Here is a 23,713-nt window from a genome sequence, read left to right on the forward strand (position 1 = left end):
TAAATTTACTGAGGCTCACTTTGTGGCCCAGCACGTGGTCAGTCCTGGAAAATGTTCCATGTGCACTTGAGAAGAATGTATATTCTGCTGCTTTTGGATGGAATGCTCTATAAATATCAATTAAGTCCATCTGGTCTAATGTGTCATTTAAGGCCTGTGTTTCTTTATTGATTTTCTGTCTGGATGATCTGTCCACTGATGAAAGTGGGGTGTTCCAGTCCCCCACTATGGTGTTACTGTCGATTTCTCCCTTTATGATTGTTAGTATTTGCCTTATATATTGAGGTGCTCCTATGTTGGGTGCATATATATTTACAATTGTTATGTATTCTTCTTGGACTGACCCCTTGATCATTATGTAGCGTCCTTCCTTGTCTCTTATAACAGCCTTTATTTTAAAGTCTGTTTCGTCTCATATGAGTACTGCTACTCCCCCTTTCTTTTGATTTCTCTTTGCATGCAATACCTTCTTCCATCCCTGCTTCACCCACCATCTTCTCACACCTGAATTTTTGCAGGAGCCCCCTAGCTGGCCCCCATTCAGGTCTGCTCACCTTAGGTGCCAGAGTCATCTTTGAAAATGCTAATCTGAACATTCATGAGCCTCAACCCCTCAGGGACCAAATTGAAGATGTGATCGGGCCCCTGCCCAACTCAGCAGCATCCTCTTGGCCCCTCTCCCACAGTTCCCCAGCCCACGGCACGTACGTTTCTTCCATCCCACTGTGCCTTTGCTCCACAGAGCCTTCATACGTGCTCTTCCCCTCACTCCTTGTCTAGACTCCTTGTCTATCTATTCCTCCTAGGTTCTCAACTAAAATGTCACTTCCTGACCCCCAAGCCTTGGTCAGGCCCTGGTAGTCACTCTGGTACCCTGCCTTCTCCCTGGAAGTCCGGAGCATTGTAGTAATTACTTAGGTATTAGGTAATTACGCTAAATGACCCAGTAGACTGTCAGCTCCCTGAGGGCAAGGACCATGGCTGACTTGTTCGTTGCTGCATCTGCGGCCCCTAGCCAGTGCCTGGTACATGGTGTTGATAAATGTATAGGTAGTTATCATGAACTTTACTTAGAGAAGACACAAAAGATGTTCTTTAAAACGTTGGTGGTGGCTTTTGGGGTATAAAATTATGCATGACTTATTTTGTTCTTTCTACTTTTCTGTGCTTTCTGTTTTGTTGTCAGCGAGCAAGGCAATAACTGTCGGTTTGTCAAAAGACATCAGTGCTGGGCCCCAAGCTGAGTCCCCTGTGCAGGATGCACCAGGGTTCACCTCTGCGCTCCTGCCCTTGTCCCCACAGGCCTGAAGAGTGATGCGACAGGCATGATGGAGGTCGAGTCCTCCTACTCGGACTTCATCTCCTGTGACCGGACGGGCCGCCGGAACGCAGTCCCTGACATCCAGGGAGACTCCGAGGCCGTAAGCGTACGGAAGCTGGCTGGCGACATGGGCGAGCTAGCCCTCGAGGGCGCAGGTCAGAACCCATGGGTACTCTCGGGTTCAAGCACTCCTGGTGGGAGACCCTCTTCTGGGCTCCGGGACTGGCCTCTTAAGTCCTAGCCGGCCCCCTCTTTCTCAGAGAAGAAACTGCATTTAAATCAGGCCCCAGGCCCACGGTCAGTGGCAGAGGGCAGCCACTCCCTAGGCTAGGGGGTGCCAGTGTCTCAGGCCGTGAGGACCCTCTGGCCAGGCATCCCGGTACTTCCCTTTCCCCTCAGCCTCCCCGTCCACCCACAGGCCCTGTCAGTTCTCCTCCAAGGTCCCTCCCCAGTCCCTCCGCTTCTCTCTGTCCCCACAGCCACCACCTGGCTCAGGCCACTCCCAGCACCCCAGCGGCCTCTGCCCGGGCCTCCCTGATCCATCCCCGCCCCAGCCCTCCTGCTGGACAGCTGCCAGCAGGGTTCATTTAAATCCCCTGTCCCGTCGTGCTTCTGCCCCTGCATCCACCCCCCTTCATCTCACGGTTTCCTCTGCTAGAACATCCCTCACCAGTCCTGGCTCCCCCAGGAACCCCACCCTCCCTCCCCGTGCCGTCCCCGTCAGTGGTCTGTCAGCCCTCCCTTGTCCTGCGGCCTGAACTCCTCACCAAGCGTGGGAGCCTCCCCGGGTCTCACCCTGCTCCCCTCCAGCCTCTGCTCCCATCTTTCTCCCCTGCGCCTCTGGTCCAGCCTGAGGAAGGGACTTCTGTTTCCTGGAAGTCCCTGATGGGCCTTGCCGCGCTCTCCCTCTGTCTGGTCCTGCCTGCCCTCCCCTTGCCAGGCTGGCTTTTCCTCTTTCTCAGAGGCCCAGACCGCTCTGCTGAGAAGCCATCACTCCCCTCTCTGGCAGGGGAGGCGCCTGTTCTCTTGGCGCCTCCACAGCCCCCTGAGCACAGGGCCTCTCCCCTGGGATCCGCGTCCTGGGCCCTCGGTGCCTGGTGGCGTTTGGCACCCGGCAGAGGTGCCTGGTCAGTGGCTGTTCACTGACCAGCACGCCCAGCTGCCATGCCAGGCCTGCTGCCAGGCCATCTGCGTCTGCTCTGGTGAACGGTTTTCGATCTCCTTCAACTCAGTGTAGCCACTCATCCACCTGCCCAGGCCCTCTAATGCCTGCTCCCACCCCCGTCTGATTCGAGATCCCTGAGGTACCTGGTGTCCTGGCAGCTGTCTGCCAGGGTGACGGACAGTTAAAAGGGGACCTGAGGAAGGAGTAGTGCTCACCGCAAGGCAGTGAGGTGCTCCCGGCGCAGTGCAGGCCAGAGTGACTGGCCGAGGAGCCTTCCAGTAGGCCTTGCAACGAGCAGCTTCCACTGGCACGTCTGCGAGCCGTGCTCAGTCCAGTGGACTCACCGAGGGAGTGGGAGTACGGGGAATACAGGTTCTGATCCTGCAGGCCCTGGAACTTCTGTTTGCCTAAAGCTCCTGGGAAACTGAGGCGGAGCCCGGGCAGGGGAGGAGGGGCCACAGCCTTGGCCTGTCCTGAGGCCTGGCGGCCAGGCCTCCCCAAGTCCTGTGTGTTAACGCTCCCCAAGCCCTTTGTGTGCAAACCTTTGTCTTCTCTGATGTTTCCTTACGCGGGGAGCACAAACGTTTCCTTACTTGGCCGAATAATGAAACGTAAACAGCCAGCAGGGCTGAAGGAATATGAACGCACTGCTTGGCAGCACGTGACCTGAAACTGCCCTGAGGGAGTCCCAGGGGTGCTGGCTGGAGAGGAAAATGCTTGGGGACCTCTCTGTGGGCCAGAAGAGAGCTGGGACCTGCACAGAAGAAGCCTTGCCCCTGGCTGAGCTGTCCCATGTGCCAGGTGACCACAGAGGGGCAGAGATGTCATCATCCTCACTTCATAGATCAGGAAGCAGAGGCTTGGAGAGATTAAATAAATTACCTGAGGTCCCACAGCAAGGAAATGGCAGAGCGGCAGTTACTGCGGAATTTAACGAAAATATTCTTGCTCGCCAGGGCGGGAGGCTTCGGACCAAGTAGGGCATCACAGACTGGGGAATCTGCCTGAAGTGCAGTCTCATTTGTCAGGCTTCCAGTGGGCCAGGACCCTCTGGGACCCGGCCTTTGCTACAGGCCCTGCCCCATGATAGGAGGTGACCTGAGGCACAGGTGTCCAAGTTCTCCCTGCACCCCTCACTCCCACTAACCCCACCTCTGAAGCCCGCTGCCAGGGCAGAGTGAGGCGGTGTCAGTGACGGGTGTTTACAAACCCTAGAGAGCGCTCCTTTAGGCGGCAGCCTTCTGGTTAGTGGAAGGGACACTGCTCCCTCCACTGTTTGGCTCTCCGGCAGCTCGGTTCACCTCTCTGAGCCTTGTTTTTCTCATCCGAGTCGTATCATGACCCTCATCACACCTCCAGGCTGCTGTATGACTGCATGGAAAGTACTTGCCTGTCTGCAGCCTCAGGGTCTGGGCGCAGGGTAGTTTCTCCCTAGTCACGTGAAGGGCTTAGCCTAAGGATGCAAAGACAGAGGCCAGAGAGGGAGATGGGGGTGGCCTGGTGGGGACACAGCACAGTGAAACAGCGATGGGCTCCACCCCAGCCCCTGCTGCAGGCCACCCCTGGTGCTCCCCTGGGCTGGCATCTTCTGATGCCCTTCTCTGTCTTACAAGAACTACTGTTTGCTGAGCACATGCTGGGACTCTAGACACCCCACACAAACATCCTGACCCTCCCCAGCTACAAGCATCCATCCATGATCCTGGCCTTTTCTTCACTTTAATTATACTAGTAACAGCACATGCACATTTTCTTTGTAGAAATTAAAATGTTACAGACTAGGCTAAAGTTCCCTTTAGCTACTACCCCCCAATCCTGTCCTGCTTCCCAGGGCTTATCCACGGTTACTGCTGTGGCTGGGCCCCTCTGGACCTCTTTCTATGCATTACGTTTGTATATATGCTCCTTTCTCTCTCCTCTGCAGAAGGACAGGCGGAGGTGGGCACCCCAGACAAGGAAGGTAGCAACCAGCCCAAGAGCAGCGATGGGACCACCTCATCTTGAACATGACCTTGCCCGAGGAGGCTGGAAGAGTGATGCACCGTGGACGGAAGCCCTGGCACTGGCCCAGCAGCCTTTCCTCTGAGCAGTGTGTTCCAGGCAAGCCAGGCCAGACTGAAAGGCAGCCCCAGAGGCTCCCGTGGCCCCTACCCTGGGAAGGCCCTCTGCCCACACCCCCAGGCTCCACGCTCCCACCACCTCCTCACTTGCCCGGGTACACTTTCAAGACACTGTAACCACAGGATGTTATTTATTCAGCAGGTGCTGGGACTCGGGGGCTGGGTCCTGCCACCTGGGTGAACAGCTGGGGCAGGGACCGCATTCTAGCTCTGCCCCCTCTTCTCCAACCCAGCCAGCCTTCTGTGTCAGGACCTTCTTATCCCTTTTTTAAGAAGCACTTTTAAACTTTTTAGAAACTTTAAACCTTTTCTCAGCAGAGAGGGAGGGAGCTGACAATTTACCTTTTACTTTGGAAGCCATTGTAAGTTAAACTCTTTGACCATCTATGCAGCTCTGAGGTTCCCTCATGGAGCTTCACAGATCCATTTTTAGCGAAGGGATCTTGTGCTCAAAACTCTCTGATTAACTCTTTGCCCTTTCTACCAAGATAAGTGACACCTAGGACCCAGGAAATAAATGCTGATGATTTGTGTGATAGGTTTAAGATGATTATTTCTCCTTTAAACAGCAAAAGCAGGGGCTGGGCCTTGTTCCCCCAAGGCCATGATTAGCTGGGACCCATTGCTGCCCCGGGCTTCCACGGAATGAAGTACCTGAGAAGATGCTGGGGTACCGCAGAGGCCAGCACCACACCTCAGGCCAGTATCTGAAGAATCATCTTCCATCTTACCCTCTCTCACCCCAATTCACAGCTTTGGGAACCCAAAAGGAAGGTTTCCCCACTTAGGACCTAGAGTAAGAGGGGGTTAAGAGTTCAGGGAGCATTTAAGCAGATAAGCCTTCAAGAGAAGCCTGGTTTCTTCTGGACGGAGAGTAGGCTTTGGGCCCCGCTTTGCCCCCCCCCCCATTCACAGAGCCCACCAGGCTCTCGGGACCCTGCTGCTGGGCAGGCTGCCTGCGTCGGGGGGCCCCAGGGGCTCCTTCTGTTCTCCACAAACCCAAGTTGGCCCGCTCCGACCGCAGCGCCACACACCACGTGCTGCACAACCCCAGCTGTTGTTTTCTTTATTAAGCACCAGATTTTCAGCACAGGTTACCAGAGGAGGGAGGGATTCAGATTCAACCAGCCACAGGCCCTGATCCTGGCCCGGGCACACAATCAGAGGAGAGACACGGCCAGGCGGAGGTATATGTGTGTACGGAAACAGGCATGTGGGCTTCACGAGCGTCAGTAGCTGACTCTGGAAATCATAGTCTCCCTGGAAGGAGTAAAGGGAGCTGTGAGGACTCCATCCACAGGGTGAGGACTCTGAGAGGTGGCCACGATGTCTTCAGGGACACTGCCCTGCTTGCCAAGAGAAGCAGAAAGGTGAGGCAACTTGTAGTACCCAGGACATTTAAAAAAAAAAAAAAAAAAATCACAGAACATCAGAGCCAGAGAGGAACCCCTTTCTACAGATGGGGAGACTGAGGCTTAGAGCAAGGAAAGGCTCTGTCAAGGCCACACAGGAAGGAAGGAAGCAGAACCTAGCTGCACCCTGGGCTCAACTCCCTGCCCTTGGCTTTGGGCAGCCCTGGAGATGCCCCAAGTTGCCAAGACCTTGGGAGTGGGCTTGAGAAAGGCTCCTCCTCAGACCAGCCTCACAGCATTATGCAGGAAGTGAGCCTGTGCAGTGAGGGAGGACCACCAGCCAGGAAGTCATCACGCATCCCTGGTGCTGCCCAGGAGAGGAAGGGAGGGCATCTTGCTAGAAGTCCCTGGAAAGACAGGTGGGGAGCCAGGACCTGGGCAGGGCCCCAGCCCAGCAGCTCCATCAGAAACATACCTGCAGAGGCCAAAGGTGGCATCCCGTAGGCTTTATAGAGCAGATCAAGAAGCTCCCTCTTCTCATCTTCTGGGAGGAAACTGGACTTTGCCGCATTGATGTTCTGGAAGGGCCAGCACGGCAGACAGTGTGAAACCAGAGAGCATAGGAGGGAGTCCTTAGCAATCTAGTGACAGTCCATTAAACATGGGCAATTCATTAAGCTCAGAGTGGCGAGGCCTTGTCCAAGGTCACGCGGCAGCACCCGCCAGAGCAGAGACTGTGAGGTTCTGGGTTCTTAACGTGGCAGGACGTGATACACAGATGTGGCAGGGAGGTTGGAGAAACCTTGGAGAGACGGGGTGGGATGTGTGGCGCCAGAGAGACAGTCCTGCAGGGACAGACTTGGGATGTCAGAACCACGGAAATCAAGGGCTCATCCTGGGGTCTCTGAGTGGCCTGAAAAGTGTGTGCAAAATGTATAGCTGAGCACACCTTTCTGGGGAGATGGTTGACAGCTTTCAGAGTCTTTCAAGGCACTTGACCGAAGCAGAGGATAAAAAACCCAGTCCTAGGTCAGGATCTCAGCCGAAGATGTCTTCTCCGTGGAAGGCATCGAACTCCAGGTCTGCCTTGGCCTGGCCTGTTGCAGCAGACTCACCCCTCATTCTCCAGGGCTTCCGGGCCCTGGACAGGACCTGCAGGCCTCACACACTCCCAGGGCCCAGAGTCAAGGCACACACCCACTCACCAGTCTCTTAAACTCCTCTTCAGTGAAGCCCATGTCCTGTTTGGTCATCTGGTAATCAGTGTCCAGGGTGGACTTGAAGATGAGTGGGTCATCCGTGTTGAGGGAGTAATTAGCCTGATCGTTTTTGAACCTGGACAATGCAGGGGGTGGGGGGGAGGGGGAGAAGCGCCTCCCATTACTGCTGTGTAAACAGTCTCTGCACGTGGACATCCACACTCCTTTGAACCGCGCGGCACCCTTAGACAGGCCTGGAGGTTCTCCTCGTTGTACAGAGGAAGACACAAGTTCAGGGAACTCGGGTGACTTGTCCAAGGCCACATTACTAGCAACTCAAGACTTAAAGCCATCCAGCCAGGCCAGAGCCAGGCAAAGGCAGGAGAGGGGCCGGCTTGGCGAGGCCAGAAAAGCAACAGCCCGCTCTAGCTACCCGCCTCTGGCCCTGCCCTCCACAGCCGCACTCTGCGAGTCGTCTGCCCCCTTCACCAACCGTCCTCAGCCCCCGTGGGATCTGACTCTTCAGATACGCCATGGGGCCTGTTCTTAGCATAATCCCTGACCACCATCTTATTAAATCCAATGGACTTTTCCTAGCTCTAACTTCACCCGACTTGTGGAGCAGAATTTTATACTGTTGACCTTTTCCCTAGATTTCTTGGACACCGCACTCGTGGCTTTCCTCCTGCCTGTACCTTCAACGTCACTGTCCTGGATTCTCTCCTAGGCCCTCTTTTTTTTTATTCAAACAGAAAATCACAAAAATTATAATCATCCTCATCAGTTCACTCAGTCCCATGTAATTTTGTTTACCTTGATCTTTTGTTAGCACTTTTATGAATTCATCAGTTTTCCATTAGAGTTCTGAAAATGCTTATTCATTCAGTTCAGCAGTACAGTCAGTTACCAGAATCCTAGGCCCTCGTGCTCCACCGTCTGCTGAGGCCATCACTTCTCCTTCAACCACCGTATCTCTAGGTGACTCTGAGTCTTTCTCCAGCCCACAGGCTGTATGCCCACATGCCTTGGGTGTCCTGTAGGTACTGCACACTCCACACTCCTAAAGCATCTCAGGCCCGCCTTGTACTCAGAGTGTGAGCGAGCCCAAGCTCCTCTCCTTCTCGTAAGCTTGGCGGACAGACCTCAGTGCTGGCCTGAATATGGTCACCCCGAGTTCTTAGTGAACTTCTGGGTCAGCTTTTCCCTCCTGAGGCCTCGCCCAGGGCTCAGTCCCAGGGCAACCTGAAGAAGGGCCAAAGCTTCTTAGTTAAGCCTATGGGGCAGCCTCGGGGTGGGGTGGGACGGGACAGGCTCTCCTGGGGAAAGCTTCAGGATGTGCTGGGGGAATGCCCAGAGGGGCCAGGAGCAGAGACCACGTGAGCAAGAGAGACTCATCTTCCTAATTCCTAGGAGGTGGAATCTGGAGTGTGGAAGTTTCCTTTGGGGTAGCAGGGCATTCTGCTATAGCTGGATGAGCTACGGGGCCCCCAGCTGTGCTATCCAAAGGCTGGGTGGCCTCATAATCAAGTTACACCACATCCAGACTTTGGCTTCCTCACTTGTAAGACGGGGACAATAGCGCCCGCTTCCCAAGCATTTGAAGAGCTTTCACACCCAGGAGACCCCGCAGGAACCAGCGCCCAGTCGCTGCATCCCCTTCCCACCCTTGGCTTTCCTAGTACAAAACTGAACGGAGCCCAGGGGACCTGGCCTCACCGAACGACTGCATGCTCCGTGCCTGGCTTCCAGGTGCCGGTGAGGTAGCTGGACCAGGGGCAGACCTGGAAGAGCAGGCGGGTGGGTGGCTGGCATGAAGCCCCCAGGGTTGCGCTGACCCCCGTCCCCAGGCCAGCTGGCGCCACCTCCTCCGGCGCCGTTCTTGCCCCGGTCACAGCGGCCCCCTCGCAGCAGAGTCCCAGGAGCCGTCAGTCCTGCCTTCCTCCCCCCACCCAGCAGCTCCAAGGCCCGCGGCCCACGCTCCCCGCGGCTGCTGGACCCTCCGTGCGCTCCACCGCTCCCTTGACCTCCCCCTCCCCTCACCTCGAAGTGCATGTTTTCCTGCCGCAGCCTGTTGTAGAGGGCCGGGTCCTCCAGAGTGTGGTAGCCGTGCCCCAGCCTCTCGGTCTTGAGCACGTCCACGGCCTGTTGACAAGCAGCGTGGAGCCCAGCACGGGCTGCGGGGCGAGCGGGGAGAAGGGCCCCACCGCCTGCCCAGCCACTCACCTCTCTCACCACCTCGGCCGAGCCCACCTCCCCGGCGTGGACCGTGCGGTGGACGCCGCTCTTCACGGCCTCCTGTAAGGGCGAGGGCTTGGTCAGGGGCGGCCTGGGGCTCGGCCCCGCAGGCCCTGCCTTCACTACACTCGGGCTGAGTCAGCCTGGCTGGCTCCCAGACAGGGAGGTCGGGTGGGTTCCGTTTTTGTAATCATTTAAGTGGTAGTCCTCCTTTATTAGACAGTTATTACGAGTCAGACACTGGAGGAAATGGTTTAGACACCTTACGTCATATTCACAACTGCTCTAATACCTATCTTACAGGGAGCGGGGAGGGACTGAAACTCAGGAGAATTAGGTATCACGACCAGGGTCAGACCGCTAGGAAGGGATTCCAGAGCCCCTACTCTCCACCCCATGCTTCACCCCTTCCACGGGAAGCACAGCATGAGGCTTCGAGACGTCTGCTCCAACCCAGTCATCCCAGCAGATGAAACAGGCCCAGAGAATAGAGAGTCTCGCCCAAGGTCACACAGCGAATCATTAGGCCGAAAGGCTCCAACCCAGGACCCTCCAGCACCAAGTGGGGTTTTTTCTTTCATACCAGATTCCCAACTTCTAGAGCTCCTAGAACCAGTCACACACACTTGGGAGCCCAGGAGGCCTCGTGATCCCCCGTCGGTGTGCCTTCCTGCTACTGGTATAGAGACCAGCTCCCCACGGGGTTCCCCCAGAGCCAGCCTCTCCTCTGCCTCCGTCCCCCAGGACCCACCGCGTAGGCCTGCACGTGTTCAGGGAAGAGGGTGCTGCCTTGGATGGTCTCATCTCCGGCCAGGTCGATGGCCACCACGGTCTGCTGCCGGTACTTCTTACACAGCTCCACCACCTCGGGGGACCAGCCTGTGGGCGAGATGCCCGCCGGGCCTCTGGCAGCAGCACGGAGGAGAGAGACCCTCCCCGCCCTCCCACCCAAGGCCAGCACAAGGCCCAGTGTCCCATCTTCAAGGTCTGACCCCGCGGCCTTCGGGGCCTCAGCATCCTCTCCTCGCAGAGAGCCTCGTGCTGTGGCTCACGGTCACAGCGAGGCTTTGCCGAGGCTGCACGTGTGAGATAGCGAGGTCAGGGCCTGGGCTCGGTAAACGACAAATAGCAATTCTCTCTCAATCCCCACACCCACCCTCAACTTAGCAGATGAGATGGAGGTCCGCACAGTTTAACATTTAAACCTAAAACAGCTCCCACTAGTGTTACTAAACACATTGCTGACGTTGGTCATTGTAAAGTGTTTTAAAAAGAATGACCAACCCCAGGCTTTGGAACCAGGTGGCCCTGGGTTCTGCTCCGGGCTTTGTGCCTTCCTGATTGAGCCTCTCTCTACCTCAGTGTCCTCATCTGTCAAATGGGGATAAACGATGGTGGTCCTGTCTCCTAGACCCGTGAGGATTAGAGAAAATACCCCAAGCCACTCTGCACAGGGAGGCCCTGCAGGTTGACACTAGCCCCTCGCCGTGGGCTCACTACTCCTTAGAGCAGAGAATGGGGTAACTACGATCACCTCCTGTGACAAGGCACGTCTGAGATCCAGAGAGGTGATGTGACCTGGAGAGAGTCACACAGCGGGGCTCTGCCTTGGAAGCACAAGCCCTGGAGATGTGACCAGTGTTGGTCACAGGGAGACCCCTCAGGCCCTGGCGCTGAGACCTAGTCCCAGGTTCCACAGCCCTGACAGGAGGGGGCCTGGCCCACAGGGTCTCAAGGGAGGACTGCAGCCTGACAGGAACCAGGCTTAGGCTTTTCTCTGTCGTTCAGCCTCCCTTGATTTTAAGCCTCCTGCAGGTCATGTGGCTCCCAGGCTCAGCCTCCCTGGGGAGAAAATTCTGTTGCAGGTAGTTCCGAGCTTGCCCAGGAGGAAGACCCGAGGTCCAACTGATGGGCTCAAGAGAGACCATGGGGACTGGTATGGCCCCTGTGCCCGGCCAGGAGGTTGTGGTGGCATCAGATGGGCAGCCAGGGACGGGGCCAAGGTCACACTCACTGGGCTGGTGGCGCATGCAGCACAGGATGGACCGCACCTTCACCCCGAAGTCTCGCTCTCCGTCTTGCAGGCCCTGGTCCACTAGACACACCACCTCATCCGGGGTGAGGTCCCCTCTGTGTGCAGAGAAGAGTAGGGGTGGGCCTGAGGCAAAGACAGACCTAAAGGACAGCCCTGGGACTGGGACAGAGGAGGGAGGGGAGGCGGGGGAGTAAAGAGGGGAAGGAAAGGAGGAGAGAAAGAGGAGGAAGAGGGATCTTCCAGGAGAAGCCCTCAGCCCCACTAACCCACTGCCTCTGAGGAAAGGACGAGGGAGATAGCCCCAAGCCCTAGCGCACCCCCTTCCAGCTTCCTTGGAACTGCCTGGACGCTTCCAGACCTGCGAAGACTGTCCCAGTTCGGGGGGTTGTCAGACACAGCCCTCCTCCCACCCAAGATGGAGAGCACTGCTAAGCTAAGCTCACCTGTTGTGATTCCCACTTGTCCACAAGTATCAGAGTCATGGCTAGAAGGGAGCAAGGTGGTTGAGTGGTACCGCTTAGACATCCCTGGGGTCCAGGCAGAGGGGCAGGAGTGGGCCAAACTCACTTTGGTTGCAGGGTTAGGATAGACCCCTAAGAGTCACTGGATAAACTGTGGGCCAGTTCAGGGAGCCAGACCAAAGTCTTGCTTGGGCCACGGCCTCCCAGGCTGCCCCTCGCGGTCTTGGGTCAGGCCACCCTGCCACAGCACCAGCACAGCCCTCCAGACGGTCACTCACTCAGCCTGGTTCCAGGGGATCGGCTCCACTTTGGAGTTGGCCAGCAGGTGCGGGCTGTAGCGCACCTCCACGTACACCACGCCCTCCTTGGCCTTCATCTCCACAAACTCGTAGGCAGTCCTTTTGATGGCCTCCCGGCAGCCCCTGGGAAGGGAAGAGAGTGGCTGGGGACAAACTGCCCCAAGGCCCTTGGGAGCTCCAGGAATAACAAAGCTGTCCCCTGCCCATAGCAGATCAAACCCATGTGTGGCCCCCCAATCTCTCATCACCCAGCCCAAAGCTCCGGGCATCTGCTGGAGAAAATCCTAGAAGCACAGCACGTCCTGTCAGCTCTGCTTCCAAACTCGATGCCAGTTCTCGCCCCCTCCGCCCTGGTTCTAACCACCTCACCTCTCTAACTGGCCTCCTGGTCTCCAGCTTGCCCCTGTAGAGCAGCTAGCTCAATCTTTTAAAAATGGAAATCAAAGAGGGAATTCCCTGGCAGTCCAGTGGTTAGGACTTCACGCTCTCACTGCTCAGGGCCCGGGTTCAATCCCTGGTCGGGGCACTAAAATCCCACAAGCTGTGCAGCGTGGGCAAAAAAAAAAAGGAAATCAACATCACTCCTCCACTCTGAACCCTAATGGCCTCCCACCTCGTAGAGTAAGTCTCAACCCCACCTCCCAACCCCCCACAAGGCCTGCGTAATCTGGGCCCTTGCCAGCCTCCCGCTCCTTCCATGACTCTTCCAGGGTCTTCTTTCTGTCCAGCGAACAACCAAGCTTGTTCCCACGTCAGGGCCTTCGTGTTTACAGCACCCCAGCCTGCAGGCTCTTCACCCAGATCACCCTATGCTCCCTCCTCCCTCCATTCAGAGCCCGCCTCCAGCCTCACCTCCTCGGGGAAGCCTTCCCTGACCACCTTATTTTATTTTAATTTTTTTAATTTATTTTTTATTTATTTATTTATTTTTTGCGGTACGCGGGCCTCTCACTGTTGTGGCCTCTCCCGTTGCAGAGCACAGGCTCCGGACACACAGGGGCTCAGCGGCCATGGTCACGGGCCCAGCCGCTCCACGGCATGTGGGATCTTCCCGGACCGGGCACAAACCCGTGTCCCCTGCATCAGCAGGCAGACTCTCAACCACTGCGCCACCAGGGAAGCCCTGACCACCTCATTTTAAAACATCTCCTCACCCTTTTTCACCTCTTCCCCTGGGCTTCAGTTCTCTCCATGGCCCTTATCACCACTCGACATCACAGATCACGTGGTTTCTTTATTAGCTGGCTTTCACCTCCCCAACTAGAACGTAGTCTCCATGAGACAAGGACCCCTCCCTCTGTCTCGTCGGCTACGATCCCTCAGCCAGGGACAGAGCCTAGGACATTGCAGCCACTGAAATATTTGTTGAGTGGTAAGTGTAGGCCAGCAGGGAGGAGAAACAGGAGAAAAGGACACACGCAGGCAACAAAAAGCCGAAATAGACAAGGGGGACTGCACCAAACTAAAGAGCTTCTACACAGCAAAGGAAACCATCAACAGAGTGACAGGCAACCTACCAATGGGAGAAAATATTTGCAAACCACACATCCAATAAGGGGCTAACACCCAAAATGTGGAAGGAACTCCTATGATTCAGTAGCAAAACAAACAACAAAAACTGATAAAAAGTAGGCAAAGGACCTGAATAGACATTTCTCAAAAGACATACAAATGGCCAACAGGCCCATGAAATGGTGCCTGACATCACTAGTCACCAACGAAATGCAAATCAAAAGTGGCTTAAGCCTTCAGGAAGCTGGTCCTCTTCTGTCTTGTGGCCCAGAGACAGGAGCCACCTGGGCAGTGGCGTGGGAGACGCTCCTCGTCCGGGGGAGAGGCAGCATGTATGCCAGACCATCTGCTGACCCAGGCCAAGGATGGGGGCAGTCGATGCCTTCCAGGCAGAGCCCAGAAGCTTCCAGAAAGCAGCCAGCAGCCTCGGCATACATCTTCCTTCCCCAGGACTCCTCATTCCTGTCCTGCCACTTACCCAGCCAAAGGCCTCCACCAGCCTCACACACCTTCCTCACTCGTCCTCCAACAACCCATCCTCCAGACCGTTCCTCAGGTCCAGCCCTCTGGACAATATCACAGCCTTTCTCTCCCAAGGCCCAGTCCACACTTTCCTCCTCCAAGCAGCCTTCCCTGACTCCCCAGCCCCCTCTACATCTTCCCCCTCCTGAGCTCTGGCAGCACTGACCGCCAAGGCCCCATTCTCGCCTGCCTTGGGAAACTCTGCCTCGTGCCAGGAGGCTCAAGGCGACATCAGGACAAGAATCTGGGCTTCACCCCTTGCCAGCTGTGCGGTCCTGGGCAAGTTCCTTCACTTTCCTGAGCCTTCATTTCCTCCTCTGCAAATGAGGAGTGTGTCTAGCTCACAGGACTGTGGACAGCTACAAAGAGAATAGTTCTGTGAACTGTACACACATTATATTCTTCTATATCTAAGATATTCTGCTATCAAAAAATGGAAGGAATGAAAAGTAACATAAACACAGCAGTGCCTGGCTGTCGATACAGGTAGCAATTGTCCTCCCAGTAAGAGGAGGCTTGCTGAGGACAGTGCTGTGTCCATTCCAAACCCCAGCCCTAGGAGGTAGAGAGGGTCATAAGCCCCATTGTCTAGATAAGGGAACTGAGGCCCAGAGAGGGCAAATTTGCCCAGCGTCGAAGTTATTTCTTGAAAGAATCTGATACTAGGATCTATGTTCTTAACCCCCACATTCTGTCACTTTTCTATAGAAGTTGAAGGAGGTTCAGCCCATCATACCCATTTTCCAGAAGGGAAAACCGAGGCCCAAATGCATGGAGAGATTCGCAGGAGTGCACACAATGGTGAGAGGCAGAGCAGGGTTATACAGCGCCTTCTCCCACCCCACAGGCTGAGGTGTGCAGGCAGCCCGATGTGGGCACAGGGACCGACGCTGCCCAGGGTTCACGGCGGGTGGGAAGACTTACGCGATGGCGGGCATGTAGTAGGCGAACTTGGCCAGGAAGCCCGGGAGGCTGAGCGGCTTGTCCATGCCGATGATGTCCCGCAGCTCCTCTGGTGTGTCGGCAGGGAGGGTGATGCCCCGCTTCCTGGGGACAAAACAATGAGGGTGATGGACAACCCTGGGCAGGACCTTACCAACTCCTTGCGGGGGGTGGGGGTGGGGGCATCTGACCCCTCTTATTGGACAGATGGGAAAACTGAGGCCCAGGGCATATAGAACCAGGACCTGAATCCTTCTAGGATCTTCTGTCCCCAAGGCCATGACCAGCCAGCAAATCTCAAGGGGCACAACTGGGGTTAAAGTCCATTTAAAGTGCACATGAACACACACACGCCCCCTGGTGCCTGGGGACAGGGAAGGTGCCAGGGCAAGTGCTTGGTAGAGCTGGCTGGTCGCGTGCCAGGTCAGGGGTTATCAGGGCAAGAACTGTAGCACACAGTGCCTGGGACAGGAGCAGGCGCCAGACTTCCCCCCCCCCCACCCTCCCTCTGGCCGGCACACCAGGGAGGCTGGCCTGGCCCACTGTGCTGGGAGAGGGAAGCCAGCCCAGCCATCCACCCTGCCAGCACTCTCCCCTCCCTGACCACAGCCTCCCACACACGGCTGGGCCACGGCAACCACTCGGTAAGGGCTGGCGGAGAACGGCCCTTCTGGTCTGGGGCCTCCTCCTCTCCACTGGCATCTCCACCTCCCCCCAGCCAGGACCAGCAGGGTGCAAGGCTGGGCTGCCTTCCCCGCTTCTCATGCTCCAGCCTCCTCTACTCCTCCTGGCTCTGTCCCAACTCATGGGTCACCCCTGGCCTCAGTTTTCCCACCTTTAAGATAAAAGGGACAGGCCGAGGACACCTGTCAAGAAATGCTTCTACCATGAGGGACAAAAGACCAAAGGCACTCTACAGAAACAGAGAAATGCAGAGAAAACTTAAAAACCCAAAATGAATAGCCTCAAAGAGAGGAGACGATGTTACATCCTTGAAACAAGAGCATCCCTTTTTAAAAACAGGACATTCAGAAAGTAAGAAAGAGCTCTTGAAGATTTGGAAGAATATGGCCACGCCCATCAGGCTGTAATAAAAGGAATGGAAAATAAAGTTGAGAAAATCCTCCAGCAGGTAGAACAAAAGACAAGATAAAAAATAGGAGCAAATGGGGGCTTCCCTGGTGGCGCAGTGGTTGAGAGTTCGCCTGCCGATGCAGGAGCCACGGGTTCGTGCCCCGGTCTGGGAAGATCCCACGTGCCGCGGAGTGGCTGGGTCCGTGAGCCATGGCCGCTGAGCCTGCGCGTCCGGAGCCTGTGCTCCGCAAGAGGAGAGGCCACAACAGTGAGAGGCCCGCGTACAGCAAAAAAAAAAAAAAAAAAAAAAAAAGAGCAAATGATTAAGAAAATTATGTGATTAAACCAGGAGGTTCAGCCTCCAGTTATCCACAAAGCAAGAACAGAAGATAGAAGGGAGGACATTGCCAAAGAAATGGAAATTCAACCCAAGTGTTGAAGTCCTTTAATAGCTTGTTATTAAAATATTTCCCTACATAAATACCTGTTCCCTAAACCTCCTAAATATGCCTTCTTCCCCTTCTGCATGACCCCAGAACCTATGAGTGACCAGTGGGTATCACCACGGGGTCACCCTGTTGCCCAGTTTGCCAGTCAGACTCCCATCCCTGCGAGACGTCCCCGGGGAAGATGAAGCCCCGGGTGCAGTCCTAGCACCGAGGTCAGGGGCTCAGCGCCCTTGGGCCTTCCCCTGCTGGTCAGTCTGCCCCAAGGTCACCCTCATGAGGCCATCCCTAGTCACCGTAGCCTCTGCAGAGCCCGTACCAGTTGTTAGATACTATATTTTGGATATCTTTCTGGGAGCTGGTGGGTGGAAGGCAGAGGAGGTGTGGCTAAGGCTCCGACCCCCATATTCCCAAGCACAACGGCCACATTTGCCCCAGGTCCCCTGGACTGATCCAGAGATCCAGAGCTTTCAGTCCTCTCCCTCTGCACATCAGCATCCGAGGGCCCACGATGTGCTGGGCACTGGATGGATAGCCGTGACCAAGGCAGACCTGTGTGTCTGATCGTCCCCTTTCCCCTCCCCTCAAACCCCTCCCCCTCCCAGGCTCCACATTTCCTAATACAGCTCCTCCATCCATCCAGCTGCCTGAACCAGAGACAGGGGGCTCCCCCAGACTCCATCTCCCTTACCCATCAATAGCCGGTCCCCAAGTCCTAATAATTTCTTCTTAAATATTTCTCCAACTAGTCTCTTCTCCAGCCTCTCTCCTCAACAGTCACCCAAGAGAGATCTTTTTACCCCACAGATAGAGTGGCCCGGGAAGGCCTTTCGGAGGGGGTGACATTTAAGCAGAAGATTTAGACTGTCCTTTTCCCCTGAGGGAGCAGGCGGAGAGATCCAGGCAGGCGGGGTCGGAGCCCTGCCGAGAGCCCCAGGCAGAAGCAGCGAGGGAATTCCAGGGCAGGGAGGCTACAGTTCAGAGCAGGGTCAGTGGTAGATGAGTCCACTGCCAAATGGGGGCTTCGCAGGAGCTGGGACCTTATCCTGAAAGCACCGGAAGCCACTGAAGGATTCTAAGCAAGGGAGTGACATGAAAAGATGTACTTTTTAAAGAGCTCCTCCTGGCTGTGGTGTGGGGAACAGACAGAGGGAAACAGGGCAGAAACCAGAGCTGCCACAGCGGTCCGCTAGGAGACGATCCAGCACCTCACAGGGGACCGGGCCTCCGGAAGCTACTCAGACTGAGCTGTAAAGATCCTGTCTGGGACCCAAGGTTGAGGCAGGAAGGAGTTGTTCCTAGGTCCCCTGCAACCCACAGCCACTAACCGCAGCCAAGGCTCCCTCCACCCAGAGCCAAGCTCAGCTCTTAGATGGCCCTGCTTCCCCATAGCCATGGCCATGCCCCGGGTGCTGCTCAGTCCTCTGCCCTCCACGCTGGGTGACACACTGAGAGCCCAGTGTGGAGTTCAAAGTCCATCCTCCTCCTGTAGGTACGAGATCACCCTGGGCAGGAGCTGTCCCCTTGAGGACCTCCATATCCTTGTCAGTAAAACACAGATGATATTTTGTTTTCAAGGTACAGGGAGGAACGAATGAGACTATTTGTGTGTCCAGGGAAAGATGGCAGACTCTGAAGCCCAGTGGCCTGGGTTTAAATCCCAGCTCTTATTTAAAGGCTGTGTGGGACTCCCCTAGTGGCGCAATGGTTGAGAATCCGCCTGCTGATGCAGGGGACACGGGTTTGACACCTGGTCTGGGAAGATCCCACATGCCGCGGAGCAACTAAGCCCGTGCGCCACAACTACTGAGCCTGCGCTCTAGAGCCCGCATGCCACAACTACTGAGCCCACGTGCCACAACTACTGAGCCCACATGCCTACAGCCCATGCTCCACAACAAGAGAAGCCACCGAAATGAGAAGCCCATGCACCACAACAAAGAGTTGCCCCAGCTCGACACAACTAGAGAAAGCCTGTGCACAGCAACGAAGACTCAAGGCAGCCAAAAATAAATAAAATTTTAAATTTTTTAAAAAAATAAAGGCTGTGTGACCTTGAGCAAATTACCCAAACTCTCTGTTTACAAGATCTGGCATGTTTGAGAAGAGAGGTTAACACAGGCTTTGTAGGACTTCAAGGAACGTGTGTAGGCTTTGGCTTTGACCCTGAGCACGGCAGGAGGGTTTGAGAAAGGAAGTGATCTGATCACTCTATGTTTTGAGATGACTGTTCTGACTACAGTACTGTGGGGACAGTAGATGGGGGAGGCCAGGGTGGACACCTGGAGACTGGTCAGGAGGCCACTGCAATAGTCCAATGGCTCAGACCAGGATGGTGACAGGGAGGAGACAGTGGCCAGATTCAGTATGTGCTTTGGAGAAGAGCTGGCAGGGTCAGGAAGGAGATTGAGAAAGAAGTTAAGCCCCCGGAGAGAAGATGGAATAAGAAGAAACAGGTGAGGGAATTCCCTGGTGGTCCAGTGGTTAGGACTCTGTGCTCTCACTGCTGAGGGCTGGGGTTCAATCCCTGGTCAGGGAACTAGGGTCCCACAAGCTGTGTGGTGCAGCCAAAAAAAAAAAAAAAGAAAATGAAACAGGTGAGGGCTTCCCTGGTGGCGCAGTGGTTAAGAAACCGCCTGCCAATGCAGGGCACATGGGTTCGAGCCCTGGTCCGGGAAGATCCCACATGCCGCGGAGCAACTAAGCCCGTGCACCACAACTACTGAGCCTGCGTTCTAGAGCCCGCGAGACACAACTAATGAGCCCACGTGCCACTACTGAAGCCCACACGCCTAGAGCCCGTGCTCGGCAACGAGAAGCCACCGCAACGAGAAGCCCGCGCACCGCAACGAAAAGTAGCCCCCGCTCACTGCAACTAGAGAAAGCCCGCATGCAGCAATGAAGACCCAACACAGCCCAAAATAAATGAATAGATAAATAAATAAATTAAAAAAAAGAAACAGGTGAGAACAGTCAACTGAGGCCCAAGTCACAGGGGCAGAAAAGAGGCTACTGGATTTGGCCAGGGTGAGGGAGGGGCCACGGGCCAGATGCTGCCCTCCTTCCCCCTCTCAGCCCAGCTCACTCACAGCTGGGAGTCCTCCAGCGTGTTCTGTCCATTTCCCAGTCTGACCAACTCCCCGGTCCCCCTGCCTGCTGACCTCAAGATCAAACTCCAGCTGGATCAAACCCGCACCCACCTCTCTAGGGCCCATGGAGGTGCCTAGACAGTTCCCAAGACGCCAAATGGTTGTGGGAAACAGAAAATCCGACCAGTTGCCCCACAAGGGCTTTTCCTTTTCCTCCTCCCTCTACCCCGCCCTGGACACTCTCACCTTCTTGCTCCGCTAATGAGCGCTATGTGACCCTTTAATGAGCACCTGCGATTAGACCCCATCCTGGTGCCCGGTTAACCCACCCTAATGGCCTCATTAAGGTCCCTGAATCAATAACTGGCACTTGACATGGGCAAAGGACAGGCAGAGATAATCCAAGGGGCTTAACCCCAGTGAGTCAGAGCCATAGGTTCCAATTAATAATATTATCGTTAAGTGACATTTATGGAGCATGTAGCCTGCTCGCCCTCAGCTAAGTGTTTTTTGTGCAATACTTTACCTAAACCTCCAGCTGGCAGGAGCAATGGTCAGGGGTATGGACCCGGAGTCACACCTGTGTTTACGAGATAACTTACTTCCCCTATCCTGGCTCAGTTCCCTCGTCGGTAAGACAGGGTCAATAATATACCTATCTCACAAGTTGTCACCAGATTCCAGTAAGTCAATCCAGGTACAACATTTAAAGCAGTGCTTGCCATGCAGTAAAGGCTAATATACTTACATGATAAGTTAAATAAAAATTAAATCAACAACAGCTTCCTAGGGCAGAAAAAGTGCAACAAGAAGGAGAAGCGTGTTCTTGCCAGAACCCTCTCAGGGAATTGGAAGAGACACTTTTTTTTTTTGGTGGTACGCGGGCCTCTCACTGTTGTGGCCTCTCCCGTTGCGGAGCACAGGCTCCGGACGCGCAGGCTCAGTGGCCATGGCTCACTGGCATGTGGGATCTTCCCGGACCGGGGCACGAACCCGTATCCCCTGCATCAGCAGGCGGACTCTCAACCACTGCGCCACCAGGGAAGCCCGCAAGAGACACTTTTAAGTGTCGGGGCAAACGCCCAAGGATCATCAGTTCTCTCCTAAGGAGTGGGTGTCTGGATAAGTGAGGGGGTTCTGGCTTATGAAACAGAGGGTTCAAACTTGGATCCAGAGCTGAACTGCTCAAAGCAGTGAGGAGAGGCAGAGACCTCCCAGCTCCAAACAAAATGAGCATAGAACAAACCCATGAGGAACAGGAGAGGTAGGGGGCGGGAGGGACCCCATCTCCCAGGTCAGCTCTGGAGAAGGTCCTGTTCTTACTTTCAACCTACAGAGGCTGAGGCCACAGCAAGGAAACAGTGTGTCCAGATTTGAATCCAGATCCACTGGCCCTTGAAGTCCTTGCTTTTAAGTGCTAGACCCCAGAGAGGGGATAACATGAGCCCTTGAAATGTGGGGAGGGAGGGCGGACCTCCCTCACTGGGGATGCTGGGGGCCCTTCGGCCCAGCAGCATCCACGAGAGCAGAGGCAAGAGGTACGTTCTCCTTTGGAAGATGCAGAGACTTGGGCCCAGAGAGGGGGCACCACTTCTCCGCGGCTCCCAACAGGTTACCATCGTGAGTAGGAAAATCTTGGCGGGTCAGATGGCCCAGGGTCAACTCTTGACTCTATTTGTTCTGTGGCCTTGGGCAACTGCCTTCACTTCTCTGAGCCTGCTCTCTTCTCAGTGACATGGGGATGGCAATGCTCTCGTCCTCCAAGTGTGGAGGGATTAAATTCGCTGACTCAGGAGAAGGCTCAGCCCAGCCCAGCCCTGGGAGATGCTCAGCAAATGGTAGCAGCGTCCTATGCGGGTGCATCGCCTGCCACAGGCTCTCGGCTGAGTCAAAGAAACAGTGACTGGTTCAGCCCTGGGAACTGTGTGCGTGCGTGCGTGCGTGTGTGTGCGTGCGTGTGTGTCTTCTGGTGTCTCTCTGTGTCCGTGTCTATAAAGTGGGATAAGCTTCCCCTGGCTCACCTGGCAGCAGGAAGATAAAAGTCAGAGGCACAGAAGGCAGAAGCCTTGGGCTGTGGGTCTCTGTGCCCCACAGACCACCTTTTTCTAGGCTGGGGGCTGGCTTGATTCCACAGGGATACAGGAAGAAGCAGCAACCCTGGAATTCTCCAGAGGCGTCTGGGTCAAAGTTCCTAGGGAAGAAGGCCTCTTATCTCTGGACTTACCTGCCATAATATAAGATGGTTTCAGGCTTGATGGCTCCATCCAGATGGACGTGCAGTTCTACCTGCAAGGGCGCAGAGGAAAAGGAGAGAAAAACAGACACCCATGAATGCCTGAAGGACCTTACAGAGGGTCATTGTTAACACTAACTGTGATGACCGTTAGTCACCACATACACTTCACTAAACTGTTCACACGCATTATCCTGTTTCATCCTTGTCTGTGGGGTGGGTTTAATTATCATCTCTGCCTCTTTCACAGTGGAGAACACTGAGGTTCAGAGAGGTTAAGTAACTTGTCCAAGACCACACAGCTCTAAGTGATGGAAACAGGAACCCAACCCAGTGCCTTTGTTCTTAACCACAGCTGCTAAGTGGCCGAACCGGAATTCTAACCCAAGCCCAATTCTGAAGCTGGTGCTCTTTAACACGAGGCCAGCCATGGGCCCGGAGGAGCGACAGAGCCTCAGCCACCATGCAGGCAGATCCCACTCTCGGCCAACTCACCAAACAAGATCCAGCTCTAACAAAAAGGATTGGCCACAGACCTTCTGGACTAGTGAATACCTACAACATATTTCAAAAATCAGTCTCCATTTTCAAAAGCATGTGTTACTGAAAATGAAACATAGCTTATCAGGAATCAATATTTGACAATAAGATCCTTCTAGGACTCCAGAAAGGGCACCAGATACTTGGCCATCTTGGTGATCCTCTCCTACATGCTCAGCCCCATGGACAATACTCCATACACAAGGTCAAGAGTTTAAGGACAAGGACTTTGGGGAGAGCTCATCAGGCTGGATGCCCAGCTCTGCCTCTTCTCTGGCTGTGTGATCTTAGACAAGACACTTGATCTCTCTGAGCCTCAGTTTCCTCAACTGAAAACAGCTGCAAAGATTGCCTCCCTGTCCAAGAAGAGTTTAAGGATTTTTATTTTTTTTTATTTTTGCGGTACGTGGGCCTCTCACTGCTGGGGCCTCTCCCGTTGTGGAGCACAGGCTCCGGACGCGCAGGCTCGGCGACCATGGCTTACGGGCCCAGCCGCTCCGCAGCACGTGGGATCCTCCCGGACCGGGGCACGAACCCGTGTCCCCTGCATCGGAAGGCGGACTCTCAACCACTGCGCCACCAGGGAAGCCTGAGTTTAAGGATTTAAAAAGACAGTGTATAATGATGAAAAATCTGAAAGAGAAATTAAGGAAACACTCCCATTTACCATTGCAACAAAAAGAATAAAATACCTAGGAATAGACCTACCTAAGGAGGCAAAAGACCTGCATGCAGAAAACTATAAGACACTGATGAAAGAAATTAAAGATGATACAAACAGATGGAGAGATATACCATGTTCTTGGATTGGAAGAATCAACATTGTGAAAATGACTGTACTACCCAGAGCAATCTACAGATTCAATGCCATCCCTATCAAACTACCAATGGCATTTTTCACAGAACTAGAACAAAAAATTTCACAATTTGTATGGAAACACAAAAGACCCCGAATAGCCAAAGCAATCTTGAGAAAGAAAAACGGAGCTGGAGGAATCAGGCTCCCTGACTTCAGACTATACTACAATGCTACAGTAATCAAGACAGTATGGTACTGGCACAAAAACAGAAATATAGATCAATGGAACAGGATAGAAAGCCCAGAGATAAACCCATGCACATATGGTCACCTTATCTTTGATAAAGGAAGCAGGAATGTACAGTGGAG

At 54.7% G+C, this 23,713-nt stretch overlaps 2 protein-coding genes across 15 annotated transcripts in view; one reads left to right on the top strand and one right to left on the bottom strand.

Annotated features, from left to right (window-relative positions):
* Positions 1 to 5,310, top strand: part of PKIG (cAMP-dependent protein kinase inhibitor gamma) — a 100,534-nt gene extending 95,224 nt beyond the window's left edge. For 7 of the 8 annotated variants that reach the window (XM_082669516.1, XM_082669512.1, XM_082669515.1 and 4 more), the window contains 2 exons: positions 1,303 to 1,476; positions 4,411 to 5,142. In XM_082669516.1, the coding sequence (XP_082525642.1) occupies positions 1,326 to 1,476; positions 4,411 to 4,490 (231 nt within the window). In that variant the 5' untranslated portion in view covers positions 1,303 to 1,325 and the 3' untranslated portion in view covers positions 4,491 to 5,142. Of the gene's footprint in view, positions 1 to 1,302; positions 1,477 to 4,410; positions 5,143 to 5,175 lie in introns of those variants that run through there. The other variant, XR_014297659.1, reaches the window with a different exon arrangement.
* Positions 5,311 to 5,733: 423 nt separating this feature from the next.
* ADA (adenosine deaminase) overlaps positions 5,734 to 23,713 on the bottom strand; it is a 28,625-nt gene continuing 10,645 nt past the window's right edge. The window contains exons 2-12 of one of the 7 annotated variants that reach the window (XM_082669510.1): positions 21,997 to 22,058; positions 15,146 to 15,268; positions 12,167 to 12,310; positions 11,407 to 11,522; positions 10,144 to 10,271; positions 9,381 to 9,452; positions 9,198 to 9,299; positions 8,874 to 8,938; positions 7,164 to 7,293; positions 6,434 to 6,536; positions 5,819 to 5,955 (exon numbers count right to left, since the gene is read on the bottom strand). In XM_082669510.1, coding sequence (XP_082525636.1) covers positions 5,939 to 5,955; positions 6,434 to 6,536; positions 7,164 to 7,293; positions 8,874 to 8,938; positions 9,198 to 9,299; positions 9,381 to 9,452; positions 10,144 to 10,271; positions 11,407 to 11,522; positions 12,167 to 12,310; positions 15,146 to 15,268; positions 21,997 to 22,058 — 1,062 coding nt within the window. In that variant the 3' untranslated portion in view covers positions 5,819 to 5,938. Of the gene's footprint in view, positions 5,956 to 6,433; positions 6,872 to 7,163; positions 7,294 to 8,873; positions 8,939 to 9,197; positions 9,453 to 10,143; positions 10,272 to 11,406; positions 11,523 to 12,166; positions 12,311 to 15,145; positions 15,269 to 21,996; positions 22,059 to 23,713 lie in introns of all 7 variants that reach the window. The other 6 variants (XR_014297656.1, XR_014297657.1, XR_014297658.1 and 3 more) reach the window with 6 other exon arrangements.

Source organism: Grampus griseus, assembly GCF_964374135.1.
Source record: "Grampus griseus genome assembly, chromosome: 14".
Taxonomy (NCBI): Eukaryota; Metazoa; Chordata; class Mammalia; order Artiodactyla; family Delphinidae; genus Grampus; species Grampus griseus.